The sequence below is a fragment of the Charadrius vociferus genome, unplaced genomic scaffold (assembly GCF_000708025.1).
Source record: "Charadrius vociferus isolate BGI_N301 unplaced genomic scaffold, ASM70802v2 scaffold370, whole genome shotgun sequence".
In the NCBI taxonomy this organism is placed as follows: domain Eukaryota; kingdom Metazoa; phylum Chordata; class Aves; order Charadriiformes; family Charadriidae; genus Charadrius; species Charadrius vociferus.
Window position 1 is genome coordinate 910,638 of NW_009646744.1, and position 16,366 is coordinate 927,003.

Here is a 16,366-nt window from a genome sequence, read left to right on the forward strand (position 1 = left end):
ACAGCCCCGCCAAAGGCTGCCGCCCGCCACCTCCATGTTTATTAGCGCTGCTTCATTAACGCGGTTTGAAGCGAGGCCTGTCGAGCACAACTTCACCCCGTCACCGAGAAAAGCGCTAAAGGCTCGGCTCCCTCAGACCACCGGCAGTAACGAAGGAGACCACCCTCAGCTCTGCCCCCCCACCACCACCCCCTTATTGCAATCAACAGCTGGAGGCGGCCATCCAGGAGAATCCAGTGCATTTATTTCTTGCAATATCTGAACGGGTGTTTCAGCTTTGGATTGTAACACATACAAATTAAGGTTGGCAAGTTTAATGACAATCAGTACTAGAAGCACATCATTGTATAAAGCTCATAGAAAAAAAAAAAAAAAAGCCAAATCAGTCAGGTCTTTCTTTTCCTGGGGCGGGGGGAGGAGAAAACAAAAACCCAAGCTTTCCAAATGAAGGCCTCGTGGAAGCAAGCATATCCCCTTCAGAAAGAGTTAGGAACAAGTCAGAATCCACTATCAGTGTAGGCAGCTGAAATACAAGTATTCATTCTTTCCACAAGCAGCTAATTTAACTAGAGACAACAAGTTTACACAGTGGAATTGGGGGGGAGTTTGAGAGGACCGCACTGCCCTGTCCAAGAGCGGAGTCTCGGTCTGAGCTGCTGTTGTACGCACCAGGCAAGGAAGGGGAGGCACAGGCAGCAGCTGAGCAAGAAAGGTATGAGACTGCCCCTGCTGCTCTGCAAACGTGGTGGAACTATGAACTGCCCAAGTGCAAATCAAAGTAAGTCTCAATTAGTGCATAAACACTAAAATCCGAGCTAGATTAAGGTAAGCAAATGAAAGACTAAGCTTCAGGCTCTAGCAGGAGCACCTCCTCTCCTTCACTACCTTCTTGCAGTCCTAGCATTAATGGGCACTTTATATAAACACTGTTGCTGCAATCCACGGGGGAAAGCAAACAACAGTATGCCAGGTTAGACGTCAGGTGTTGCTATCTCACTACTTTAAAATAAGATTGACTCACCCTGGACATTAAAAATGGAGAATCAGCTTACGGCTGTTTCTATAGGTCTAGTAAGCAAAACTTCTAAATACAATCATAATTTTGAGTAATTAGCTACCTAGGTGTTGTTCTGACTTGATGCATTGACCAAACCTCTTGAAGAGTTAGGAGTGCTGTGGTATTGACTTGCTCCAATTTGTATTCAGAACATACAAAGTTGACAACTTAAAGCTTTATTGTAGTTTGCAATAATATAAACAAGTGCTCAAATTCAGTCAATGTCCATTTCAGGAAGCTTCTTCTCCGTGGCTGGGGGGGCAGCAGCGCTCTGTTCAGCAGCCTGGGACCCGCTGGTGGCTTCTCCTGCACCTTCTACTGGTCCATTGGGTTCCGCTGGTTTCTGCTCCTCCTTTGGGAGTTCAACTTTGGGTTTTGGTTTTGTGACTATAGGATTACAAATACTTGTCAACTCCTAGAAAACAGAAATAAAACACTGTTAGAAACATTGCTATCTACCAACAGTTGTACTTTAACCTGTTGCTCAAATTAACTTTTGACACCACCAGACAAGCATTCAAGTTGACAGCTGGTGTTTCCCAATACATGATTAGCAGATTAATTAATACCCAGTCCCTGTCCTTCTATTAGAGATTTCTCACCTCAGAGTTCTCCTCTGAGCACAAACTACTAAACCAAAAAAATAGAAAGATTCATGGAAATTCAGTGAATTATGTAGCAAGACTTACTTTAGTTTTAGCTTGTATGTCTTTAGCTTTTATAACTGGGTCCAAAGTAAGACTTCTCTTGTTTTGAAGATTAAGTTTATTGTTCATCCACTCCATAGCTTCATTTGCACTCTTCTCCACTTTTGCTACATCAGCTTCATCTAGATGGTCATACTGTTCATCCTGAAACAGCCAAATTAGTAGTAGCATGTAAAGTGTTTGTTTTGAATGTCTACATTGCATTTATTTCTTCAAACTTGTAGCTTCAAAACACCAGAAAGACCATTTAGCCAGAAGGCTGTTCTAGTTAGCAGAGCAATTAAATTGATCATCCACAGCTTTGTAACCAGAGAACCAACGTTCCACCACTGCTGGCATTTTTCCTTCCATGAGGAAATCAACACCTGATTTTAAAAAGACAGTGAGAATTTCAAGCCACCATCCACTTCTGAAAACACAGTAAACATCAAGAACTCATAAGCTAGCCAGGAGGTTGCACCAGCTTTTTGTTTGAGCGAGCTTACTTAAAATTCAGAAGAGATCTGTACCACTTCCTTGCATTTGCCAGAAATATTGAAATACCTTTGCTTTGAATGCATGAACGGTTTTCATGTACTGTTGAATTTGCTTCCCTAAATCCTCAAATGCTTTTGGTCTTTCCTCTGATTCTTGAAACCTTGCCTGAATAGGTTGACCCAGAGTCTGAAACAAAAGTACAACAGGTATCAAAACCCACACAACATCACAATACGATCCTGCAAGATTTGACAGGGTACATCAACATTTCTGAACTCCTATGGAACTTTAGTTTTCCTTCCACTCACAGGAGTAACTGCATCTCCCTCAACTCTGTGTTTTTACAGGTCTATTAGAGATCTGCTCCTCACATACTTAATAAGCAAACTTAGTTTGTTACCAGTGCTAATCTCTGAATTAGCTGACCTACGACAGCTCGCTGCTTGAACAGAGTTCTCTAGATTGAGTAAATTCCAATGAGAATGTAAGAATCACTCACCTTCAATTCTGCCAATTTATCAATGTAAATTTGTTTGGGTTGGTCTTCACCATCTTCATAAAGCCAGTTTTCTGTGTCTTCCAGCTTCAGCGTGAAGCTATTTCGATCCTGAAGCAATCCATACAAAACAGGTAGGTGAGAATTCTATTAGGTGGTAGATGGTATTAAATGATACTTGGAACCTTTCTGGAAGGGTTACATTTTTAGAATGTAAAGAACTGTGTCTGAAACTTGTTATCCTATTTTAGTGAAAAATAGGACACAGTACTCTTCAGTATGGCTTTGTGGTGGAGACCAGGTTTAAGAGAGAAACATTTATGACACCCACTGTTCAGATCAATACTGTCATGTGATAACCTGTATTTTTCCCTCCTTTTTTTTTTTCTTCACATTTTCATCATCACTATATGAGCAAGTCTGAGAGTAGAGTGGAACTTGTCTTTAGCAAAGTTGCTTAGAACCTCCCTTGGCTTGTCCCCATTTTAGCTCTGAAGTAGGTACGTAGGCTCTGCAGACACCTTGCTGGCCAGGCTCCATTACAACCAACGGTGATCTAGTCAAGAGTTCAGTGTGATTCATCTCACTAATGTAGTAATCTAACTTACAATTATATTAATTACACACCAAGCTCCTTTAGTACACCAGGGAAAGCTAATTAATAATACCAAGAGAATTTTAGGCAACCTATTCAGATACAGTTGCCCACATTTAGTCAGTCTAATCCCACCTACTATGTTCCTAGGTAGGGTTGCTCTTTGATTTTTTTTTTTTAACCTTAAACTACTCCTAAATATTGACAAAGAGCCAAAATAGAAAAGGTTGCCTTAAAAATGACTGTGCAAGTGTTCCTAGTCTGTTTCAGCCTGAAAACACATGTTCTGATAATATCTTAATTGCTGCAACTGTTTTGGAAAAGAACACATAATATATCCCAGGTACCATCTGCTTGTACTTGGGCCACGTTTAGGAGGTTATCTTCATAGCCAGAAAGGTGAAAAGCTGTTTCTTCAAATTTTAAGTCTGAAAATATAGTCTAAACACACATAGTATCTGATACAGGTCAAAAGATTATTAAAATACAACTGTTCATTGTAACAAAACACATGAGAGGACAACCAAACTAGCAATACTTACATCTTCACTAACGAATTTCTCATAAATACCGCAGAGTTTGTCTCTCATATCATACACATATTCTTCCACTGCATTCTTGGCATCATTCCTCTCTTTCTCTAGCTTATCCTGCATTATCATTTTACCCTGTGAAAAAGTTGTCAAATTAGTTGGCTAAAAAGCTCATTATTTAACATTTATTGCCAGGATACCTTGTTAGCAAAGGCTTAAGTTTGACTAAAGATTTTGAAATACTGTAGTTTACAGAACTGTTCTAAACACAGCACATGAATAAAAACTAATTTTAGTTTTGGTGGGATATCCAATACTGTACAAAACAATCTTGCTCCAGTTGAGGAACCTTCACCCTGATGGCAGCAGCCATTGACTACTCTGTAACTGCAGGTGATTTTGGAAATAATCACCCTGTGAACTAGCTTTCCTGCAGGACGCCTCCTCAGTAAGAATTAGAGCATTCAGTTAACAGGAATAATGTATTTTGGCTCCATGGTGCACTGTTGTTCACCTCAAAAAATTGCTTTTCATCTTTCCTTGATCACCCTTAACCACTTTCAATAAACAGCAAGGTTTCTGGAGATTAACTAGTGAAATGTTTAGCTTGGGCGAGTGAGTTTACCTCATTCTCAATGAATAAATTCAGCATTCTCAATGGGAATGTCCACTGTAGTGGTCTTCACTTTAGCCTTCTTGGCTTGAGGCGGCTGATCCACTTTCTTGTCTTTCGAGTCAGCCTGAGAAGTCTGCATTAAAGAGATACATTCAAAGTAAGAACAGCATCACCAGTCAGTTTGAGCTGAGTATTCAAGACTTACCATAGAAAAAAGTATTACCGAGTTAGTGCACCTCAACATCAGAACTACATACTGTCATTCTGACACTTCAACTGCTAAAGTAGTCAGAGATAATTAATGCAACAACTGAACTTTACTGGGCACACTGACTACATTCATGGAGGTGATGGTGCTTAGAGTAGAACACTTTTCTAGCATTTAAGTTATTGAAAACTAAATTATTATTTCCTTCCATGAACAGACGAGTTCACCCATTTTATCAGTACCAGGTCAGTTGACAGCTTCTGCAATTATCCATGCCATTTATGTACTTCTAAAACTTTCATCACAATACAGACTACAAATATATTCAAACAAATGTTTAGCTTCCAGAGCTATGACAAAGGCAGCTCACACACTACATGTACCCAGGAATCTTCCAGAAGTAGCCCGTAAGAAAATAGAAGTCTCAGTGTTCGTGTTACCTCCATTTCCTCAGACTCTGCCTTATTTTCAGGTTGAGCCTGCTGTTGTTCTTCAGCCTTTTGTTGCTCCTCCTGGTCTACTTGCATCTTCTGAAATTCATAAAGAAATCCAAATTGACATATTAAACAATGTATATGCAGATTGTTGCTTCAGTTCCTAAGCTGATCACTTCACTTATACCTAATGCTCTTTAGGCAAAAAAAAACAGAATGAAAACTGAAGTAGAGTCTCAAGGCGTAAATTATAAGCTTTTAGACTTTGCTGAGGCAAGCAAAGCTCCATGATTAAGAGCTTTATACTTCACAGTCCTGATTTCAAGAGATCTGTCACTGGCATAACACTCCAATTACTACTTAATCACATCTTCATATTTTAGCTGCTAGACATGTCTACTAAGTCCTTACACAAGTCCCAGGACCTCCCCAGAACGCAGCCAATTGTGCTTTACCATTTTTGTAAGTAGCTAAGAGCAATGAAGTTTATTACCTCCTCTTCTTTTGCATGCTGATCTGTTTCCATAGGCTCTTCATTCTCATCAGATTTATGAACCTCCACTAAAGAGGCACTTGAAACACTGAAGATACCATGGATATTTACTCTAACTTTGACTTTCACTTTTGAACTGGATCCATCTGTTTGAGGCGTGACCTTCTGAACCAAGAAGTGAGCTAAACAATCCCAGAGAGAAAAAAACCATACCATCTGATTAAGTTAATCACCAAATGTGAAGTAAAATCTGACTGTTGCTGACAACAGATCACTGCAATGTGCTCAGAAGATGTAAAAATCAAGTCAAGCAACTCAGTGTTTCACTCCGCAATGCTAGGATATATGGCTGCTAGAAGTTCTCTATGGTATACTGTAACAGCTGCTGTTAACTTGTAGCCTAGTAAAAGGCTGCACAATTCTGAGTATGCCCCTTTCAGGTTTGCTCCAACATTAGGATGCTCTATATTTAGCTTATTTGCCCATAAACTTCATGTTACTCCACTCATTTTACTTTGACTTTAGAAACCTGTCTCTACAGCCTTTGTAGTAGGTTGCACTTTCCAGACTATATAATTAGACAGAAAGAAGTCATGTACAGGATTTATTAATAAGCTTAAAAATACAGAATAGTCTTAACCTATAGCAGGATCTGGGTAAGGCAACTCCTTGGGAGAGCTGTAGTATGCCTCAAGAGTAAAAGGTTCCTTTCTGTAGAATGTGAGGACCTTAGAAAATGGAGCCGCATGGTTCTTGGGAAAGACCTCACAGTCACTGTAAGAGAAAACAGAGCATTTGTTCAGTATGTGGGATAATGCATCTGATAAAGTTAAAAGTTTTCTAGATACTCTCATACATTAAGGAAGAGCCTCTTTAAGAAGTGACAAGAGTCTCCTAACCTTTTAGGTTAAAATAAGACCAAGGGCCATGTAGGAAGTGCTAAACTGCCATCCATTCTTGGTTTTCTTTTCTACTGCCATTAACTTCAGAATAAGTATCAAAACCTAAATTGTTAAACAGGCACTGTTCTAAAAGTGTTATTTAAGACCACCTGATGACAGCTAGAGTAAGTTGTATGTAATCATGCAAGAATACTGATTTTTTTTTTTACCTTAACCCTTCCTCTGCTGGTGAATTCCATCGTAAAGAAATTGGATATGGTATCAAATCTGTGATAGAAAATTCTCTCACTTTGAAAGCCGGGGATAAAATAGCACACTGAAAGAGCACAAAGTCATATTACAAACAGTCAAACTTCAGCTGAACAGTAATTTCATTCAGCAAGTAGCTATTTACACTGCTTAATATGTAGATTAACCCCAGGTTAAGGAAGACTAATACTGATGGGCTCGGGACCTGCATAATAAGCACTGGAAGCCCATAGGTACCCTTCCTTTTCAGGAAGCTGTCACAATCTGTTCACTCTGGAAAATGGAAATACACAATTCTTAATTTAGGGCTATCAGGTTTGGTTTGCTATGGTTAGGCTGCTGAATCGTTTTTAGTACCAACAGAAGAAATCAGAAAGCCTCAATTGAAGTTACTTTTTATAGTGACATAGTACTAGGGTTTTTTGCATACTGTAACACAAAACTGTCTTAAGTAGATTCCAACATCTAGTTCATACCACTGATGGAACAGAGCTCTAAGCACACATTAAACATTTGAAGAGAGAAACGAAGTGATCAGAGCGAAATTAAGGTGCATTCAAAAGATGGCACCACTAGTAACTACAGAGTATTTACTACCACTTTAAGCCATTCAACAGTGACTCATTCCAGCTCAGGACAGATTTCTATTAGCAAGAACCTAACCTTTTATTTCCATCCATATTATTATGCAATTGCCATAGCACAAGTTTAACAGTAGTGCCATAAATTCCCCCCGCCCCGCCTTGCTTAACCTAGGTACCCCTAAAGGAGCCTGAAGGAGAAAGCATCATCATGAGAGCTTTATTAGACTACCAGTTTCCAGCCATAGCAGATTTCACTTCAACAAGCTACACTGATTCACTGATTTGGCTTAAACAGCACAGAGGAATCACTTAAAGCTGCCATTCTCACTCTTCCAACTGCTTTCCTAAAGCTTATTCAAATCCATTCTATGATACGCATGAAGTATCTTTGTGTTACCTGTGGACTCTGGCTCAAATATTTATGATTTCAGTTAAAATACTCACAGCTAAAACAAACAGCACTTTTTACCTGCAGCGCACAACCTCGTGCAACAGCCTCATCTGCATTCAAAGTTGTACTGACTTCTTTGCCAAAAAATTTACTGATCTTCTCTTTTACAGCAGGGATTCTTGTGGTACCACCAACTATCTCTACTGCATAAATATCCTCCTTCTTTAACTCTAGAAAGGAGTTAGACATTAATTTTTATAAATTACATGAATATGCTGACATCATAAGCTAAAAGTTTTACTAGAGCAACCATTATTTTAAGCTTGACCCCTAAGTTCCTAAGTAACAAGAATTTCAGATCTTAGCTTGTGTGAAAGTTTTAAAAAGCTTGTAACCGCTAAGTGAGAAATTGTTAGCTGTGCTAAATCCATCTGTCCAAGTTCTGTCAGCACCCACAAGGAAGCTTGTATTATGGATCGCTTTTCTGTATGCGGAATACAGAACACGCACACACTTACTGGCTTGCTCCAGCACACTGCGAAGGGGTGGTTCTACTCTTGCAAGGAGTCCATCACACATCTCTAAAAATTTGCCTCTGTTGGAAGAAGTCATAAATAAGGCTATAGCATTCTGTATGCAAGTTAACATCACAAATACAACAGGATGCCAAAATTGAAAGAATGCCACTTTAACTATGCACTGCAGGGTCTTCTCTTCCCCAACCCTAGTTTTACACTTATTTAGTATATTCTCCCAGACAAACATGGTTCTAGTAGCCTAGGCACACCTGCGACATTCACAGCCCTTCCTCCTAGCTCAAGGCCACCAACCCATCTCTACACATTATCATTTTGAGCAGCACCCCTGCACGTGTTGTTCTTGTGTTTTCACACCTCCCCACAGTCCTAAGAACTAGTACTTTATACTAAGTTTTTTTTCTTGACTGAAGCAACCGGAATGAAGGGTACTCTAAAGTTCACCTTTGCAAAAGTATAAACATTACCTGTTCATTGTTCCAGAGACATCTATGTCATTCATGAAGCATTCTATGTTCATCGGGAGATCAGAGGCATTAGCGCTCATCAATTTTTTCAGTTTTTCACACTCCTGGTATAGCCTCAACAACGCACGAATCTTTGACTTTATGTCTAGTTTGTATTTCTTTCCGAATTCTTCACAAAAGTATTCAACTAACATCTCATCAAACTTCCTGCCTCCAAGTGTTGTATCAAATGATGTAGCAAGAACCTTAAAAAAATTGAACTCTTCAGTAATAGTACAATTTGTCATTACTTCAGTGAAACTGATTAGCAGTTAATGTCAATGCATTTCCTTGTTTCAAATATAGTCCAACTTTAAATCAAAGCAAGTATTACAACATTACTACAGAGAAAGTAGTATACTGGTGCAGCCACAACAGAAAAAATCCAATACAGTTCATTTTTATTCTGCCCTTACCATCACCAGTGAGGAGCTGCTTTCGATAAGCCTCGTCTAGAAGTCTAACCTATCCCAAACAATAAAGCTTTGTCTCATACTTATCTTTCAGATTTCATGGACACTGCTGGCAACAATTAAGCTATTCTCTTATATTTCAGGGCAATCTAAGTAGCAATTGCATCACTACCATCAGATAGTTTATGTGGATTGCCACACAATTGCACACATCCAAAGAGATTTTTTTTTTAAACCCTACCAAGTCTAAACCATTATTACCCTATGCCTTTTGTAACTGCTATTAGATACAGTATGTTCAAAATGCTGTTGGAGAAAGAACCACTGTTACCACAAACAAATTCTGGCAGCTACACAAATTACACCTCTTTGTGAATGGTAATTCTCACAAGAACTGCAATGCACACATACAGCAGCTTCAAGCTCCAGGATTAAAAAAACAACTTCCTATCTCAAATGCTAAAAAGCAGCCTTGGACACCCAGCCTTCCTGTAACCAGGTGACAACTTTTAAAAGAAATTTAGGAAGATGAAGCAAGGCTTAGCAACATAATCCGTTCAGTAACTTGTGCTGTAAGCAGACCATCAGAGTTTCCAACTCTGCTTAGCCACTGTCAGTTTGAATCATATCCCAGTTTAATATATGATGCCTCATAAGGGTGGAACATGCTCACACCAAGCTAAAAATAAAACATGGAGCGAGTAAGTGTTATTGACTCTTGCAAATAGGTGCTAATTTTTGGATGAAGGAATTATCTGCAAAGAACATCTGTAGCCCACTCACCTCAGCTGATTTTACTTTTAGAATTTTTGAAATTTTTTTTTTTTAGGAATAGAAATAAGTATCACATTATTCTCAACACACCTTCAGACTAGGTTTGGTCTTTATACTGTTTTAAGTGCCTCCATTCTATACTCAAACACATCCCTTCAATACTTCTATGGTTTCAAAGTTTAAAAGACAAGTCAGAAACATGAAGTAGGTTACATTTCCTCACAAGAGGATACAAGACTACAATAAAATGAATGCTTTCAGAACTCTTGCCGTCTCTTAATTTCACTACTTCATGCTTTGAAATTTCTGTTTGTTTCTCTAGCCAATTAGGTTATTGAAACTGCAAAAATCCAGATTGCAATTGCAAAAGAGCCAACTAAGAAATGTTAGTATTTGCTGGAAAATAGTAATGCTTTGGCAACTTACACTTGGAAGTACACTGTAACTTACTTAACTTCCATTTGCAGCTTAAAGTACTTAAAGAATGGTTTTACTCTTAACACTCACAGTGGTGCTCATGTAAAAAAAGTGTGTCACACCATTCTAGGAATTCCTGTTTTAATGCTAGATCTCATGACTGAATTAGACTATTTTTTGAAAGCAGCACCCAGTCAGATATGATAATTTCTGAATGAATAATTTAATCCAGGTTTTTTTATTCTTTGCCAAAATCTGGTGATTAAGGCAGCTTCCCCACTTCCTCCACGTATCGCTCTCCAGTTCCCTGCCCTACTTTTAACTCCAGGCAAAATGCAACTTTAAGGCACGTCCAGACAGCTCAATTCACATTCTATGTAAAGACAGGCAAGCTTGCCTGTCACAGGCCATGTATTTACTGATGAATATTACTACTGGTGATTAAAAGGGATGCATAACAGATTGTTTACTTTCAGTTTTCCTTTGTTGAATGCACAAACAGAAACTTGATATGCAGAATGTCCCATATCCACAAAAACAACATTCCGTGGCTTCTCTTCCAAGGCAGGCAGGTCTTGCTTATAGATTCCGTATGCAAGGGCAACTACACAGAAAGAAGAGTCAAAGAGGACATTCAGTTTTGCAATTCCCTAAGAATAAATGGTACATTAGTAAACAGCATTAGCATTTCATCTTACTTTTCAAGCTATGGAAATTTATTATCTTGTTAAACAAAATTCCCAATGCTAAAGGAACATGAAAGAATATTAAACAGCATTAGCCCCTCCTAGTAGCAGCATTAAATCAGATATTCAAGAAATAACTTTATGCCTCTGTAAAGCAATAAAGAAAAACAGAGTAGAGCTTAAGAAACTTTGTGATCAAATAATCCATTTTAAGTTTACAAAACCAGCAGTAATTCCAGAGGGATCAGTGATCGATTAAAAGCTTTTTAATTTAATAAAATTAAGTAAGAGAGAGAAAGGAAGGTATTACCTGCAGTTGTTTCATTTATTAGTCTCAGACAGTTGAGACCAGCAATCTGTGTAGCATCCATCACAGATCTCCTTTCTGCATCTGTGTAAAAACATGGAACCTGCAAGAAGATCAAGCAGCTAACATTAACATTTAGGAAAGCCACCTTCAGCAAACAGTTACTACAAGCGCTTATAGGGATTTGCTACAGAGAACAGCTGAGGTATTCTTCAAATTTAGTGTTCATTTCGGCTGCAATACAGAAAAAGCAAAGAAAACATTACATGAAGACAAAGTTACTTTTTGTGAACCTTCTTCCATTCCCTCTCACAAGCCACTCATTTTAGGAGCAAAAAACCCCAGAAACAGGTACCAATTATTTATGCTGCTCATTAGCAGCAATTTAACACATTTGACCATTAATGAAGCAAGTCTAGTTTTAGAAAAAGAGATGCAAGTAAGAATCAGTTTTAAATAGAAAAGGCAAAGACCTGAATATTCTGTTTAATGGGAAATTTAATGCTATTGCCACCAATCTTTTCAGTTTATAATACTAACCAAATATTTACTTATTATCACATACTTACAGAAACAACACAGTCAACTACAGGCTTCTTAAGCGCATTCTCAGCCGTCTCTTTTAGTTTGGTAAGAAGCATTCCTGTGACCTGTTCAATAGTAAAGTTTCTTTCTTCTTCCATATACATGGCCTTCAAATAGAAATCGTGTGTATACATATTACACTACAGTTAAACCACGCAATACAAACATAAGGAACACATGTAAAAAAAACAGTCTTTACAAAAAGCAAGCTTAAGTAGTAATGCAGCTCTAAGCGACCTTCTCTGATAGCTTCGGTTGTGCACAGCAAGTGCAAGAAGGTAATACATGACCATTGGAATGCACATTTAGAATTCACATATACAAAGCTGCTCCGGACACAGGTGGGGCGCTTTTTTTGTTTGAATCCAATTGCTAGACAATGCCTAGGATGCCTTCCTCCCTACTGTTTTGGTGTAAGTTAATTAGTTATTGCTAAAATCCAAATCAGAAGTTCAGTCATTGTTGAAAAAGACAGATTTTTACCATTGCACCTGAAGTACTAAGCTGACATTTTACACCCTTGCAGTATCCAGACAGCAGCTAAGTATGTACACTGGTCAAGTAGGTTGCCTTCCACGTTCACCATGGAGTGAAGGAAAAAAAGCACTGCTAACACTGTGTGGGACCAGCTTTGCAAGGCAGAAAAATTGTATAACTATGTAAAGTCAGGCTCAGCTAATAGCTGGAAAGACCATCTACATTATTAGTCTTTTATTCCCTATTTAAGCCTTTCCACTCACAAGAGAACAGAAACTACAGCAAGCAGATTCAAAATAAAGAGATACATGACACTTCATCAGTTTCCTCCTCTGATTCTTTCAAACATGCCAGACTTACCTTGATGCCAGTTGAGCCTGTTGGAAGCTGGACAAGTTCATACGCAAGGCTTGCTTTTTCAGCTTGAACAAAGGGATCTGAGAATGCACGACCATGAAATCTTTTAAAACTTTGTACTGTATTCTTTGCATTTGAAATAACCTAGAGGAAAAGAAATCTTTAATACAACATGTCAGGGGAACATCTGAATTTCAAACAGAAGACAGTTTTGTTCTCATGCTTCCCTCGCCAGAATATTTTTGTCACTTGTATCTTAATAGTATCATGGCATTTGCTAGAAGGCAAGCAACTTCCCTCGATTGCTCAGGTAACCTAAAGGAATTTGAGATACAAGATAAAAATGTGTGCTAGAAGACTGCACCAAGATTCTATCAAAAATTGATTAAAATAGCATTCAACTTTCACAGTATATGTATAGGACAATTTAAAAGTGTTAGCAAAGTGTCCTTCACCTTTACCTGTTTCCTACCACCCTACCTTTCTACAGCGTTGCAGCCAGTAATTTAGCAAGTGTAACAAGCATGTTGATGTAAACTCCAGTTCAAGTTCATCACATGCATGTGACAGTCAACACATTCTCACAAAACAGCTCAAGGACCTTGTCATGAAGCTTTAAAAAGTCAGGAGGGCCCCAAGAAGATACTATCAGCTGACAAAAGATAGATTGTCTTTTATTAATAGCAGATACCAGTGCAAATGGAGACCTGAAAAAACATTCTAGCTTGTTTTCATGTAGCACAAGTAAACTTGTTTAGTTCTTTCACTTATATTAGAGCAAGACTCATACTGAAAAACAGTCATTGACAAAGCAGACAAGCACTGTACCATATAACATTCACCTGCGATTCAGTTTCAGTCAAGTGTCTATGTCCTAAGTAACCTGGTTTTGATTTTCTGTAAATTTAGTTTCTGCAGGACATACCTCATCTCTACCGGATCTCTGTATCAATGAATTTCTTTAAGCTAAGCAGACACTCAATTGCAGAAAAAACATCTGTTTTTAGTTCTAGCACAGTTCTTCTGTTCTTGAATAACATGGTTGTGTCCAGTCATTTTTGTATTCTAGATAATGAATCTTCACACATCTCTAGGTATTTTAGGCTAAGAAAAACCAAGTGTTTGAATAGTCACTTCCTGTAGAGGACTTCAAAAAAAGAGTCATGTTTTACAGGGGTTTCACAGCAACACAAGATACGATACAGCAGGACCCAAGTGTCATGAGCAGGACAAGTCAGCTTAACTTCTTCTTGGTCCTTAAATCATATTTACCTACCTACACCAACAGAAACTCAAAGTATGAGCAAAACCACCTACAATGGATACTTAGGTTGTAATTCAACCACAAAGAGTCAAGAAAGCTATGTGTATTTACACTTAATCATGTCCCCTTTCTGCCAAAATTATGCACTTAATGAAATCCTATAGAATGTAACCACATCATTAAAAGTTATCATAATTGACACAAACTGAAACAAGCTAAGGTAGGCTGAAACACTACTGCTTAGCTTTAGAATTTATATTTGCAACCTAAAAATATATATATATATATATATATTCATCAGAATTTAAGAGGCAGAGATTTTTTCTATGCTTCGTTAAGTACAACTACCAACCTTCAGATTTCTATCCCAGAAGACAAAGAAGCATTACATGCTGAACAGCTGAATTAAGCTCAGCTGTTCATTACAGTTATGGAGACACTAGGACACCAGCTCCGAGACTTTTGTAATCTTCAATGATAAAAGATACATTCTGTTAATCTGATTTCTAACTACTAAAGTTGCCTTTACCCAAACTACACACTCACCTGGCTTTTAGCTGCAGCGCCAATTGAGCGATTCTTGGGTCCAAAGGCTATACATGATCTATAATGAGAAGAAGGATTTCCAGTTAGTAAGTGATTGGTAGAATTGCACTGCGTATCTCTTGTTAAAAAGTGTTGATAGTAATAATTAGACTAGAGATATTTTAATTAGTATTTGGTCCACTAAAAGTTGCTCACTCACTGCAATATATGCATGGAATGTTCTGTGAATTCTGGAAAGAAACAGGCGCTCTAAGTTACGATAAAACAGTACTGCTCCTCACTGCAGAACAGCACTAAAACCAAACTTACTCAGGCTATTTCAAGTTTTACATCTAGGTAATAACTGAGTATACACTTTTTATCTCAATAGTTACCTGCATATCTAAGCCACTCAAAAGATAAGTCACTCACTGATAACACAGGAAACATTCAACTGTTCAGAAGAAATATACAAGGTAAACCAGATATTAAGAAAATCATTCCTATACATCTGAACCAAACGCTAACTAAGCTTTTCAGTTTTAATGCCAACCATTCAAGAGCAGGAAGACAAAACTGCAGAGAAAGACTGGTGTTTATGGGTTTCATCTGCACTCACTGAAATAGTGTAGATTATGGAGAGAAAACCCATATTTCACTATAAACTTTTGATAGCTTGCAGTTCTGAAAAAGACAGAATAAAAAAATCCTCCCTTTTGGAGAAATTCCTAGACCTATTAATCCTCCTGATTTACATATTTAAACTGTAGAAGCCCTAACAAAATTAAATCCAGCCCTCTAATCCAAGTTCCTCATACCATTGAGGTAAAATTAGAGGGGGAAAAAACTGCTATTAGTCAAGCAGATCTTTACTATTCACACAATATATTAACAGCACAATCAAGCTGCTCCCTACGCAGCAGGTCCAGAAACTGCTTTACAGCAGTTATGCCATGGGGCTGCCACAAGAAACAAATTCCAACTCAGCCTGTGGCTTAGAACTGGGCTTCCAAACAGCAACTGTCAAAAACAGCATTGAAGACTATAAACCCAATGCAGTTATATCACTCTATCTTCCTCCAATTTATTAACAACTTAACAAATGAAACAAGGCCAAACCTAAAGCATATGTTGCAACAGAATTAACATTTCTAGATGAATCTTATTATATGAAATAACTATTAGAGGGATTAGTTAACAAAAAGTGAGGAAGTTCTGTGCTATACAGACCCTAAGGCCTATATGAAGGGAATGGGAGCTGCAGCGCATACAGCTTAAAAATCTAGCAAGCCCAGAGCAGGAAGCTAGTTATTAATTTACTCCGGTCTCCAGAAAGAAATTAAGACATGAACATTAATTGCTTTTTTTGTCAGAGACAAAAAAAAAATCCAGCTATTTCACTGCTAAATTCACAAGCCATCAGCCCCCAATGACCACAAATCCACTAGTTCAGATTATAGAACTCCTTAAATCTGCCAGACTAAAAATCTCAAGGGAGAAGTCTGTCTCAACAGAAGGATACAGCACAGTAGTCAAAAATACAAGCTTCCATGTTGTATGCTGGGAATAAAACTGTTAAGTGCATACATTCTTAAACATGCTTGCACCCTGCTTGCCTTTATAAACAGGCAACCTTTTCTGAGCAGCTGGAGCTAGACAGACAGGACAGTTATACCCTGCTGCACTCCTTCCCTTTCTGCCCATCCCAGCCTTCTCCTGAGTTAACCCTGGCTCCCAACTGAGCCCTGGGGAGCCACAGATTTAAGCCTAGATTTAA

General features: G+C 38.3%; 1 protein-coding gene across 1 annotated transcript; it reads right to left on the reverse strand.

Moving 5' to 3' along the window:
* Positions 1 to 1,220: 1,220 nt before the first annotated feature.
* On the reverse strand, positions 1,221 to 14,661 carry HSPA4 (heat shock 70kDa protein 4). Its single transcript, XM_009890662.1, is given in 19 exon segments — positions 1,221 to 1,472; positions 1,747 to 1,908; positions 2,308 to 2,427; positions 2,741 to 2,848; positions 3,875 to 4,000; positions 4,491 to 4,515; positions 4,517 to 4,614; positions 5,130 to 5,219; positions 5,617 to 5,798; positions 6,257 to 6,390; positions 6,728 to 6,834; positions 7,821 to 7,972; positions 8,261 to 8,337; positions 8,746 to 8,990; positions 10,859 to 10,992; positions 11,385 to 11,484; positions 11,951 to 12,073; positions 12,804 to 12,944; positions 14,611 to 14,661. Coding segments are annotated over 17 exon segments (2,181 nt in total). The 5' UTR covers positions 12,071 to 12,073; positions 12,804 to 12,944; positions 14,611 to 14,661; the 3' UTR covers positions 1,221 to 1,271.
* Positions 14,662 to 16,366: the final 1,705 nt, after the last annotated feature.